At 41.5% G+C, this 13,674-nt stretch overlaps 1 protein-coding gene across 2 annotated transcripts in view; it reads left to right on the top strand.

The window, feature by feature from the left end:
- Positions 1 to 13,674, top strand: part of LOC144799332 (fatty acyl-CoA hydrolase precursor, medium chain-like) — a 395,371-nt gene that overhangs the window by 316,478 nt on the left and 65,219 nt on the right. For both annotated transcript variants that reach the window (XM_078670579.1, XM_078670580.1), the window contains exon 9: positions 890 to 1,027. In XM_078670579.1, coding sequence (XP_078526705.1) covers positions 890 to 1,027 — 138 coding nt within the window. The remainder of the gene's footprint in view (positions 1 to 889; positions 1,028 to 13,674) is intronic.

Here is a 13,674-nt window from a genome sequence, read left to right on the forward strand (position 1 = left end):
TTGTATCTGTCCTTATTGGCTCTTACTTCAGAGGTTCTATATTAGTTCAGTCAGATGTTTTTCTGTACATCTGGGTTGTGCGACAAATGTCCAGGAGTTGCCAGTTGCATGTCAAGTATTCAGGCTAATAATTGACTATATAATGTTGCTCCACTTAGCAGTAATTTTAAATGTTTTTTTTAATGTTGAAATCTACAAAAGATGGACTAAATCTGGCCCTTATTGACATATGCTGGGCCCTCCTACTTTCAGCACTTTGGAGTCGGTTAGATGAGGTTTATTTGATGTAAATATGGCTAAGTCTTTAAATGCATTTTTACACGGAGTTATCACAACAAATCCATGTATTTTTGAGTATTTTAAATTCACATGAAATGCTAATGGTAGGATGTATAAACAAATAGATGGACTGCTTTGTTATATTAAATCATTAAATAGTAATTGTGCATTGTACATAGGACCTTTTTTACCTTTCATTTTTAAAGCAGTGGATTCTAAAGATCCGGGAGAAAGCAGCGTGTCTTTAAATGAATGTTACATCCTCTGGTAAATTATGTGATCTGTGATATTTCATTGTGCGTACAGAGATTCTCTAAAACAATAAGTTGCTATGAGTTAATTCAAGATATTCAAGTTACATGTTTTGAATGAGGTGATTATTAAATTAAATAAAGTAATATATAAAAGGCTAATTCCTTGATTTTTTATGTTTATTTGGGCATGGATCATTAAGAAATGCTGCATATGAAGAGGGATGAGGAGAACTTCAATGCATATCTCTTTAGTAAGGGATTGTCAATGTATTTAATTGTAATCTTATCAAATGATGTAATTTCTTCAAAATAATATTCGTTTTAAAAAATAACTCACTTTTTTGTCCACCTAAAAGTTGAAGGTCGTCCCTGGTGTGACCGATGGTGTATTTCTTCCCAAGAATCCTGAGGAGATTTTGGCTGATCATGAGTCCAACCCTGTTCCCTTTATAATCGGAGTCAACAACCAGGAGTTTGGATGGATCATACCCGTTGTAAGAGTGCTTATTAATTTCCTGTATCATGTCTTGCATAATAATTGAACACTGAGTTTGTCATTTTGTGTCTAGATCTACTGTTTGTTCTCTAATAGAAAATGTGTAAGCAATGAATTGTTGGCCTAGGAAACTCTATCAGTTGTTGAACAATCTAAGGACAGTTTATGCAAACCTTTGCAAAATGTGAACCTAATCTTGATTTTGGTATTGTATCGAATAGATTTGTAGATATGTTTTTATGCTTATTATTTCATGAAGTATTCCAAAGTTCAAAACAGGAAGAGAAGATAATCATTAATAGAAATAGAACAAACTAAGGGTAACATTATTATGAGCATGGGACGAACATAGAGAATGATTCAGGCCATATGCACATAAGTGTTAAGAATGTGAACATAAAATTGTAATGCACAATGAGTAATCATGCACTAGTCTCTTTCAGCTATGTTTTCTTAAAGAATTGTGCTTGTTGAAGTTTACATTGCATGCGGCATCTGCCATGATATACCTCAAAAAGTCAGTCAATAAAAGTGGAATATGTGTATCTTGCATGCAGAGTGAGAAACCCCCCCCCCCCTTTTTATATACAAATCACAGCAAAACATTTTTTTGCCACAACTAGAAGCTAGGAAAATCAAATGAATATCTTCAAAGTATATTTGTGGAATATTGCCCCTAGAATAAAAAACATAATGGCCATTATTTCCTTTAAAAAGCGTTGATTAATTTAGGAATAGAGAGCAGCAAGTTTCCCCACTTTGATCATCTACCTTTCACGTGTCTCTGTTGCGGGCATTTGTAGGCAGCATCCTTGCCTTTACCAACTTGCACCATGATTATATCAACTTAGACATTGTTTTTCTCAATTGAGCTTTGCTAGGTATAATTTGTTGACCCAATTTCTTTTGCACCTTTTTTCTCTGCATGGTACTTTTGAAATAAACTCCGGATGGCACCAGGGTATTGGGCTAGTGCTAAAGATCTTAAGAACACTGGCGTATCTGGACAAGAATTAGAGCTAGAACTTAGAATTACAGCCCACAGAATTTAAATCATAGTTTAAATCCTTACAGCCTGATTCATGAAGCAAAATTGCACTCGCAAAGGGCAAGATTCTCAGAATCTTGCCTTTTGCGAGTGCAATTTTGGCATTTGGGATTCACAATCCCAAATGCAAAAATCGCTAATGAAGAATTAGCTAATATGCAAGGATTAGCATTTAAGGAATCTCTATTAGAGATTCCTTAAATGCTATTCATGACACTTTCAAAAATTGCGATTTTTCAAATTTGGGCCGCTATTTACCGAGAGGTCAGACCTCTCGGTAAATAGCAAAAACTTAGAAAAATGCTTTTAAAAGCATTTTTCTAAGTTGCATGTTGCACACACACATGTCCTTTGGACATGTGTGTGCGCAACACATGTTCAAATTTGCATTTTAGGGTGCTACAGGGTGTCCTTTGGACACCCCTGGCACCCTTAAAATCGCTATCTTATTTGCGAGTAGTAAATTGCTACTCGCAAATAAGGGATACTCCCCATTCATTCCTATGGGCCTTTTGGCCCATAGGAATGAATGGGGAGTTATTCCTTTTCTTGCGAGTAGCAAATTGCTACTCGCAAATAGAGAACATGTAGGAATCGCTATTTATTTAGCAATTCCTACATGAATACCGTTTTGCGTGTCCTCAATAGCGAGTCGCTATGATTCGCTATTAGGGCCACGCAAAACGGCCCCTTGATGAATCAGGCTGTTAGTCTTTAATATTATTCATTATATCTCTTTGTATACAAAATCCTGAATCACTCTGGCAAGGAGATAGAATGAAATTGGACTCATGGCAACATGTGTCCTAGCTGAAACAACTAGTGTATTGATTTTCTATCAAGAAACACTTTGAAACACAAGTAAAATAGACTAAATGGCTCAAGATGGCCACCACCATTGCAGGTCTCTAGAGGATCTTAATTGTGGTCTGGGTAACATAGTTATCCCTGGATCCCATTGCATGCCTAGTGTAGTGTAGCAATCCCAATTGTGAAGCCTCATTACAAGCGGTGCCCACACTCTGTACTATTTTTTTGATTTCCATTGCAGCAAATAACTCAAATGTTGTTGAATTTCAGAGAGCTATGTCTGTCTGCTTCCACAGCATACACAAGTGATCCCATGGGTTATATCTCAATTCAAGAGATTATACTAGTTGACTGGAACTCACTTGCAGTATGGTACAATAAACTAAAGGTCTAGTTAGAAATAATGCTTTAAAAAAATCCCTAGATCTTTACTACGGATAGGGAATGTGGGGCATTTAAATGATGAAGTACAAAATAAATTGTAGCACCTTTTGAGATTAATATATGATCCAAAACAGTTTTACGATGAATACATGTTACAGCCCTTTCATTCAAATATTCATATGTGGGCAGTATTTTTATGGTCTTGTGATGTAGTAAATAAATTGCCAGTGATCAGTGACTGCTTCAACTGGCCTTCAAGATAGATATGTCAAGGAGATGGGGTCCTCGTTCTGAGAATGGGGTAGAATCCAATTTATACTTTTACAGGGATTCTGCCCAAGAACAGAACTATGCGTAGGATTATGGGAACTTAGTAAGTAGGGACTGAGTCATCCTTCCACCTGACTACCCATAAGCCCAGGGCTGACTAGCTATAGTGTCTCACTTGCTCTCCTACTCACTCACAGAGAAACAAGCTATTAGACACCCCAGAACACAACACTCCCAGATCTCTCAGGAATCGCGGTAACAAGACACACCCTTTCGCTCACACTCTTGTACCTGTCCACAATAAGATCTGACAGAGACACTAAAACAGTTTAAAATATTTATTTTAACTAATGTGCCCTAACATGCAGTATACATGCCACCCCAAGCAGGAAAATGCATAATACAAATACAGTCAGCATAGCAGCTAGTCCATAAATCATGAATGGAGCTGACATATTGAAATGAAAAGACTAAAGAGCCTAGCCTCCCTCCCATTGCTAAGAAGAAGTATTATTATATATTAGAAGATCTCTGCAGACCCCATACCTTAGTCTATAGATGGTAGTTCTACATCATAGACACTGTCTTGCTCTTCTCCCTGGAAAGGTTCCTCTCCAAGTGTGTGTCCCCCATGCATTTATCCCCATAATATCCAAAGGACGAGTTTCCAGCAGCATTGGTATGTTTTGTCTAGGTGCCAGGGCCTGACCAGAACAGAATAACAAGGGGCATTGTTTATCGACCTTGCACACAATGTTCAGACTAAACTCCAGGAACAGACAGAGAACAAACACAGTGGACAGTTCTCATGTAAAAGGCATAAACAAAGGTGCATGCAAAAATAAGGCCATGTTGTAATTTGTACAAAGCTGCATCATGGTGGCAGGGCTCATGCTAACTTACTGAATGTCGACAATGTCCCCAACGGCCACATGACACCCTCCCCTTGGTCAGGTCTGTAGCACTCAGGGTAACAGAACGTAAAGGTGAGCAGAGTCAAAGTGGTTGGTGAAAGGCCTAATTGTGTAGAATAAGAAAAAATCAAAGCCAAAGTTTATAAAGATTCTTAGGAGGAAAGTTAAAAAAAAATGTTCATACAAATGCCTGAAAAGTAGGTCTTCAAGACTGTTCTGAAAGCCCTTTTCGGGATATTCATCAAACTCAAAAAGATCACGTGCACCGTGGAAAACAATCAGCTCCAAAAGGCCATTCATACCCTCCTCTGCAAAGAGGCTCACCATTCAATTGAGCAAGGCGAACAAACAAATATGCTCCTCATAATCTTGTGCATCCAGGAGCATTCTGGGCAACCTGCATGATTTTCGATGATACTCCGCTGCAAGAGGTGCTGTGCAGAAGCAAAGGTACTCAAGTTTGCCAAAGCTCCATGAGTAGCTGCACACAGCAAGCGTCTGTCTTCGGAACAGTCCTGGTCATCAGCCAGCAAAGGACCCACCAACAGTTCATAATCTAAGTCAGCTTGTGATGTATTAGAGAGGCAGACATCTAGGGCGCACCGGCGATAGTAGAAAACAGGTTGCATGCAGGTGAAATAGGCGTAGCAGAAGGTAAGCCAATAGCTGACGCCAAGTGTCGCTAATGGCAAGCATCCAAAAAGTTGCTGCATCCGGTCACGATACAGCTTCAATTGGCCTGGGCTGGGCTGAACCACAGGACAGGCAGCCATTACGTAGTAGGAGTAGAAGAACCATCACTCCGCAAACTAGCAAGAGCACCAGCGGAAACCCACCGAAGGCGCTGGAAAAAATGGAATGAATAAATGCTGGTATTACTCCAAAAATAGTCTAAAAAGATGAAACGAGGCCGGAGCCCACAAGGTTAAAAAAAAATGTGCAAGACCTTCGGTATCAGACGCATTAAATATTTGGTGAATTAATTCTCCAAAATGTAGTGGGAGATTGGTATTCAGCAGTGACTGAATCTCTCAGCAGTAACTGAATCTCACTTGATGTTCTAGCCACCTGCAATACAAAGGTCTCTCGAGCTGAAGTCAGAGCGACTTCTTGTTGAAACTATAGCATTTTGAGTCTGCTTAGATTGAAATCTGTTTTCAAAGTAGGAATGGAAGGACACAGTGAACTATCTTCAAACACCTGTGGTGGTGGAAAAAGAACATTGGTGGAACATGTAACACGTTGTGAAACAGTTACTATATACAGGACTCCTGCCCGTAAGCCCCAGCAGTTGTGGTTATTAAGAATAAGATCATTTCTGTTGGAAATCAAATTGAGCGTGGGAATATTAGCAGGGACTGGCGTTCTTTTTAAGAAGCAGGCCAAATTAGGGGGCGATACGTTACAAGCCCAGTGAAGTTTAACTTATTTACAATCTAAAGAATTTCCTACGGTAGAATCACCATCCTCCCCTGTTAGGAAAACTTTCTTGTCGGCACGTTGACAACGAAATGTAAAGGGTAAGGACCATACTTCATGTAGATAACTACTGTCAAGAGGCTCAAATCTACCGATAGGATAATGTTTCATGCATGCTGTAAAGTGAAATAGGGAAATGGGCAATGAGATAACTCCGTGTATTAACCATACAGAAGAATCAGTCTCCGCTATTGAGAATGGTAACTGTTCCAACTTCTCAATGTATAACATAGTGTGTGTAGCATCTTTCATTGACATAAGCTTCTGTTTATCTGTCAGGTTAAACGGTAAAAACAGGGCCGAAGCATTCAAAAATCCCATGGCACTTTCCCACTTTTCAGTGTTTGCAATGTCCAACCAAATTGCATCACAGAACGCAACTGATTTTGACCCTGATACAAAACAGATACATCATGCTGTACAATGTCGATAACAGATGAAACATATCCAAAGTGTAAATACGAGAAGACAAAGGGGCCCATTAGGATGTTTGGCTGGATCCGCCAGACATTCATATCCGCCGGCCACCCATTTCCCCCCGCCATATTACTATGGCGGGGGGACCGCGGCAGACGGAAAGACCGTCCCCCGCTTTTCCGCCCCGGTCGCCTTGCGGCCGGGGCAGAAAGAGTTTAATATGGTTGTTGCCAGACGCTGCTAGTTCGCTGTGGGGCTGCGCTTTGGTTTTGCTGCTCCCTTTTCCTGTGGCCGGGCTTGGCTCCACCCCCCTGCTCCCACGGGCTTTCACCTACCATCAACCGGCCGGGCTTGCCTCCGCTGGTCCACCTCATGCTGACTACAAGCCCCAGGATCCTTTGGGGCAGGATGACTCATCTGCACGCGCCAGGAGGCGCAGAAAGCCCCGCCTGGGGCCGAGTTCCCTCTTGTTGCCAGACGCTGCTAGTTCGCCGTGGGGCTGCACTTTGATTTCGCTGCTCCCTTTTCCTGTGGCCGGGCTTCGCTCTGACCCCTACTCCCACGGGATTTCACCTACCATCGACCGGCCGGGCTTGGCTCCGCCGGTCCACCTCCTGCTGACTACAAGCCCCAGGATCCCTTGGGGCACGACGACTCATCTGCACGCGCCAGGAGGCGCATAAAGCCCCGCCTGGGGCCGAGTTCCCTGTTGTTGCAAGACGCTGCTAGTTCACCATGGGGCTGCGCTTTGGTTTCGCTGCTCCCTTTTCCTATGGCCGGGCTTGGCTCCGCCCCCCTACTCCCACGGGCTTCCACCTACCATCGACTGGCCGGGCTTGGCTCTGCCGGTCCACCTCCTGCTGACTACAAGCCCCAGGATCCCTTGGGGCAGGACGACTCATCTGCACGCGCCAGGAAGCGCATAAAGCCCCACCTGGGGCCGAGTTCCCTGTTGTTGCCAGACGCTGCTAGTTCAACGTGGGGCTGCGCTTTGGTTTCGCTGCTCCCTTTTCCTGTGGCCGGGCTTGGCTCCGCCCCCTAATCCCACGGGCTTTCACCTACCATCGACCGGCCGGGCTTGGTTCCGCTGGTCCACCTCCTGCTGACTACAAGCCCCAGGATCCCTTGGGGCAGGACGACTCATCTGCACGCGCCAGGAGGCGTATTAAGCCCCGCCTGGTCCCTCGTCCCGCGAGGACGCACGCGGGACGCGCCGGGACAAGGGCGGGACCATCTGTGGCCGTCCGGGGCCGAAGTAGGCCGGGCTGGGCCACCCCCTTGTCATCTGCTGCACCGAGCCCAAGGCCTATACAGGTGAACGGGACAATTATTATAGTACTATCCTTTTTGCTTGTTATAGGGTCTGATTACATCATTGATAATGTCTCAACCACTAGGGAAAGGGAGGAAGATAGTGCAAAGCACTATAGGGGTGCACACGGGGGGGCACCTGTGGTTCCCCCTGCATTTGAATAAACAAAGCGGCAGGCACCGCGCGGTGCCTGCCGCTTTGATTATGCAAATGCATACATGCATTTTTAGCATTGTGAGAGCACTGCCTGCCACAATGCTAAAAATGCAGGATGCGCCCGCCACAGTAGCGGGCGCATCATAATACCCCCCACGGGACCCCCGCCCTTATGGCGGGCGGTCCCAAAGACTGATAGGATGGCGGACGGACTAAGTCACTAAGTCCGCCCGCCATCCTAATGACCCCCTAAGTATTAATAATATTATCAACTACATCAAGAACCTTTTTTCAAATTATCTTGATCAATTTGGCTTAAGCAGAAAGCTGTTTCCATCTGGGACAGTTTCCAAAATTCATTATTTGCAGCATATACAAAAAGTTTAGGGGGAGGGGATTTCGGACCTAAAAGGAAATCAGCCATAACAATGTCACCTGACAAAAGATAAATATGTTGTTTGACAGATGACAGTGTGGAGTGTTCCAACCATTGCTGACACAATTTACCAAAAGAAAATGTAGTAACTATATGAGATTGCGGGGAAACGAGGATCAGGTCTACTGAGCATAAAACCATTGGAGGCATTAGAAAAGCATAATTGACACGCATTGGTATTGAGTGGCCACACCAACTAGCCTAGCGGTTCAATATTGGACAAATTAAGAGTACCATTTTGAACCATTTCAGTTAAATCATCAAGAGAACAATTAGTGTATTGCTGCCAAGTGTCATAGTAAGCCAAAGACGGGAATGAGGTTGTGTTTACATTTTTAGCAGTGGCCAAAGCATGCACTTTGTTGAACAGTTTGATTTAACAATATCCACTGTGATGGTATTAAATGTGCACGATCTAATGATTCAGATCCCTGCACCTGCCAATCCTAGGTACCCCATTTTGACTTCAAATTAATGATGTCCTTCGAATAATTATAACCGTTTAGGGACAAATTGGCTATGAAAGCTGAAGAATATACTAATTTAGTGTGGGACAGCATGAATTTTGTGCGCGTTGATGCATTCACCTTATAATAATATGACTCTGGGTTAGAAAGATTATAACCTGAGAAATAGACAAACTAAATTTCTATGTGTCTGCAAACTTCCCTGGAATGGCGGACAATGTTCCCATTGTGCATAATTAACTAGATTACTGACAGTGTTGGATTTATGCAAAAAATGATGACCATAATGTTGGAAACAGAATAGATCAGCATACTTGGCAGAATTTATATACAAATCTTCAGTTTCAAATGCAGTGTAATATTTTAAGTCTGAAAACAGTGAAAAGAACTGCGTTGACAGCCCAACAGTCGGAATGTAGTCCTGGCATGATGACATCACCTAAGGATACACGAATACGTATGGAATCTGGATCATTTCCGTTGGACCGTAGATTTCGAATGCTACTTTATCCAAAACTATTCCATCAACGACTGGAAATGCTGAAATATTAACGTGGGTTGATCCCTTTTCATTTTGTGACATGAAGTGTGGGGGCCAATACCCCATCCAGCAAATGGACTGCAGAGCGTTCTGGTAAGTAGTGGCCATTGATTAGAAGGAAGAAAACTGTCACAAAACCAATCCACATGAAGAGGAACACCATCGTGAGCACCAGCCTGGTATATGTCCAAGGAGAAACCAAGAGATGAAAACACAAAAAACGAGTTGGAGGCTCTCCTACAGTGGAAGTTGATGACAAAGAAGAAGAATTTGTAGAAAAGCGATCTCTGTCCATATAATAACCAGTAGCGCCCGCATGAAATAACGGGTGCTGATCAGCTTTGGCGGATGAAGGAACTTCATCATCAGGAACGTCAACTGTAAGCTCAAGTGGTGGAGAGGCATAGTCATGGGACATAGCCATTGAAGTTGACGGTAAAACAGGTAATAAATCGATAGAAGCCTCCACCTCGCTTTCCTATTGTAGATGAGTTGTCTTGGAAAACATCCTACTCAATGAAACATCCCGCCGAGGGACCCTTCTAGGCATACTATTTAGTATAAGCCATAGGGTGTAAATTGACATGTTCAATAGAAATGAATTGATTCTCCATGCACCCTGGCGGTGGAGGTAAAATCACAGTACCGGTACCCTTCAATACAAGAACTGAGACTGGAGCACGGTAGGAGGGACTACATTTCTTTTTTTGTTCTCCACTTTCTCTCAGACCAGATCTACAACTTTAGGTAGCCAGCCAGGAAGAGGAATCAGCACTGCTGCTTCTGTGGATGAGGGCAAATGATCTTTTGCAAGAGTGTCACAAGTCTTTTGTAGATCCTGTAATATAGAACAATGGTTATCTATGTCAAATGTTCTAGACCATCAAGGTCTGGCACAAATATTTTAATGCCAAAGAGCATTTCGTACGGGGTCCTCCCACTCAGAGATCTTCATGGGAGATTATTTAATGCATGCTGGACTCCATAGAGATGAGTCAGCCAACCCCTGCCAGTACCTAATACCCTTGCTGTTAAAGATTGCTTTAAGTCATTCACTTCACAACTGAATTGCCCTCAGGCCGATATGGAGACGAACATTTCACCTGCACTCCCAGTGACTTCATCACGTCCGGGTAAGTCTTAGAGGCAAACGCCGGGCCTTGGTCAGAATGGAAAGTGCTACAGGCAAATGTCCCGACAAAGACACGCAAATCCTTAATAACAGCCAGAGCGTCAGCACTGCGTTGCAGCCAAACCCAAAGGAATCTTGTTCACTAATCCACTGCAACCAAGATATGTTTAAATGCAGTGTCAGAAGTCAAAGGACCGCAGTGATCAAAGTAAATACGTCCAAAGGGCTGATTAGAAATGTAAACTTGAGTATATGGTGGGCGTGCTACTGTATAAGGTGTAATTTGTTGATGAATATCACAAGCCAGACATATTTACGTGCCTGCTGATATAAACCATGCCACCAGAAATATTGTTGTAACAGAGAGACTATCACATTCACTCCGGCATGGGCAGATGCCACCCCCTCATTTGCGGCAATGATCAAAGAAAGTCTACGGTCCTCGTTGGGAATCAGGCGATTCCAGGCTGTTAAAGATTGCTTTAACAGATGTACTAGTTGCATATGGTACTTGATCAGGAGACAAGTGATAAGTGTGACGTGAAGGAAAACCTTGAGGGAACTCTGTCCCCTCCTTCGTCGCAGTGATTGCCGCAAGAATATCATCATCAATTTTAGTCATAGACCTAGTGACTGCTGCTACTGAACATGTGGATACTGCAGATTTGGCTGCTTCATCAGCCAAAGAATTTCCAACAGTATGTGCTCCCACATGCTGATGTCCTAATGTATAAATAACGTGTGAGTGGCAAACGTCCTTGAAACGTTGTCATTAAAGGATTGTACCCAGTAAAAAGAATTGCACACTATGAGGGTAGGAACCTCGGGATTAGCGAACTCTAGACTGAAAACCAAAGCACGTAGCTCAGCTAATTGAGCCGTACAGTCACCAAGGGATTGTGTGTGCTCTAAGGTAGATTTAAAATCTCTATCAACAATCGTGCCTGCCACACTTACGCAGGCTGCAGAATAAGCATGCTTATAACCTATGGCTGGTTGAGCTGAACCGTCGGTGTAAATTATACATTTTTAATGATCAAGAGGAAGTAAAGACATTGGAGGAGGATGAACATGTTCATATTGTAAAAACTCCTGTGTCTGCAAAGAAGGGTAGAAAAAAAAATTGACATCAGCCGACGTCAATGAACTTGCTCATTGAATCCAACGGGGATACATTTGGTACACTCGCCTTTGTGACTGCTTCTTGAGTGGCACGGGCAAGACCATTAGAATGTGTTTTCCCTGTGCCAACAAGAGCTTCTTTAGATTTGCCATCTGCACAGCGGTCAAACTTTTTTAATAGGAGAAAAACGCATCTCTACTGATGTATCCAAAAGCGATTTGTAATCTATAGGGACAGTGTCCCCTTCACTGAACCTGAAGTAGGTGAACCCTAACGTCCCTGGTACAATCCTTATGACCACATTTGTAGAACTGCCTCGTGTTAACAAGAAGTTGGTCGCAAGCAGATCAGACTGCAAAGACCGATAGAATCGCTGTGTGTTCTGGAAGCCAGCTGAAAGACGAATAAGATGGTGGATGAATGCGTAAAGCGGTTTGATATGCTGGGCATAATCAGGAATGTATGTCCTCCCAAAATCTAAAAAAAACAACAAGGATTGTCATAGAGTAGATGGAGGTTGCAATTGAGCACATTTCTCCTAAAAAGTGGGGGATGCAACCCCCTACCTTCATTGGAAAGTACATAACCAACAAAAAGAACAGGCAAAAAGGCTATATGTGATTTAGCAAAATTAAATTTGTAACCCAAGTCAGCGAAACGTGTGATAATGCGGTCCACATGAAAGAGATGCTGATTTAATTAATCATCCATCAAGTAAATGTCATCGACGTACGAGAAGGCATCTGGATCAATCGTATACAAAATCGACACATTGGTATGTTATGTTAGCAGATTTTAAAGCGCAACTGTTATCCCAAGGTGTCCTGGCACTAGCTACAGTCCTCCAAAGAAGCACAGAATAAAAAGCGGGGTGAGCAGTCAGTCAAAAAGCCAGTCCTTTAAGGCCCTCCTGAATTCAAGTAAATCCAAGCTATTCCTCAGCTGGAAAGGAAGGTAATTCCAAGGGATCACTGACGGAATATCGAGGAGCAAAATATCGACCTTCCAAAATAATGCAGAAAAAATATAGAATGCCAGAATATCGGCTTCCTATCTACAAACAGGAAAGTGCAAAAATATTGAATCCAAAATATTGTTGTAAATAATATAGTTTGTTAAAATACCGAATTTTTTTAAATATCTTAAAAGTAATGTAAAAGTAATGAAATAATGCATATAATTAAGTAAAACATACTTAAAAATACTTAAATAACCTTAAAATGTATAAATAATTAATGTATTAAAGAAAAAAACATGCATTTTTATTTTTTAATACATATATATATTAACTTAATAATATTAAAAAATATTCAATATTTTTAGCGTAGGATAGCGGGTGGGTAAAATGAACTATTCCCACTCCAGTGAGTGCAACAGTAGGGTAAGCGTTGGATAGCGTAGGGGTAAACATTAGTATTCCTACTCTATTGAGTGCAACAGTAGGGAAAGCGTTGGATAGCGGGAGGGTAAAAATTACTATTCCCACTCCAGTGAGTACAACAATAGGGAAAGAGTTGGATAGCGTAGGGGTAAAAATTGCTATTCCCACTCCAGTGAGTGCAACAGTAGGGAAAATGTTGGATAGCGTAGGGGTAAAAATTACTATTCCCACTCCAGTGAGTGCAACAGAAAGGAAAACATTGGATAGCGGGAGGGTAACAATTACTATTCCCACTCCAGTGAGTGCAACAGTAGGGAAAGTAATGATTTAATTATATATAAAAATACATTTATTACAAATACCAATAAAAAATGTATTAAAGTTAATTACCAATCACAAAATATTTGTTCATTAATTCATTATAAGTACCAATAATATTATTTATTAAAAATTAATTAGCTATTAATAATTAATTAACAACAAAGTAATTTATGATACCAAAAACTTAAAAAGTCATTAACAACATACCAATTAATAATTAATTAACAGTAAATGAATTATCAATACACAAAAATAATTTCAATAATTAATAAATTACAATAAAATTACTTCCCACCCTATTCCCCTATAAACCCACAACCCGCTCTGAATAATAAATTAATACAATTAATACAATTATCAATTAATCAATTAATACAAATTATTTACCAATTAATACAAATTAATCACCATTTAATTAATTAACAATAAATTAATTATCAATACCAATAAATAA

This window comes from Lissotriton helveticus, chromosome 12 (genome assembly GCF_964261635.1).
Source record: "Lissotriton helveticus chromosome 12, aLisHel1.1, whole genome shotgun sequence".
NCBI lineage: Eukaryota > Metazoa > Chordata > Amphibia > Caudata > Salamandridae > Lissotriton > Lissotriton helveticus.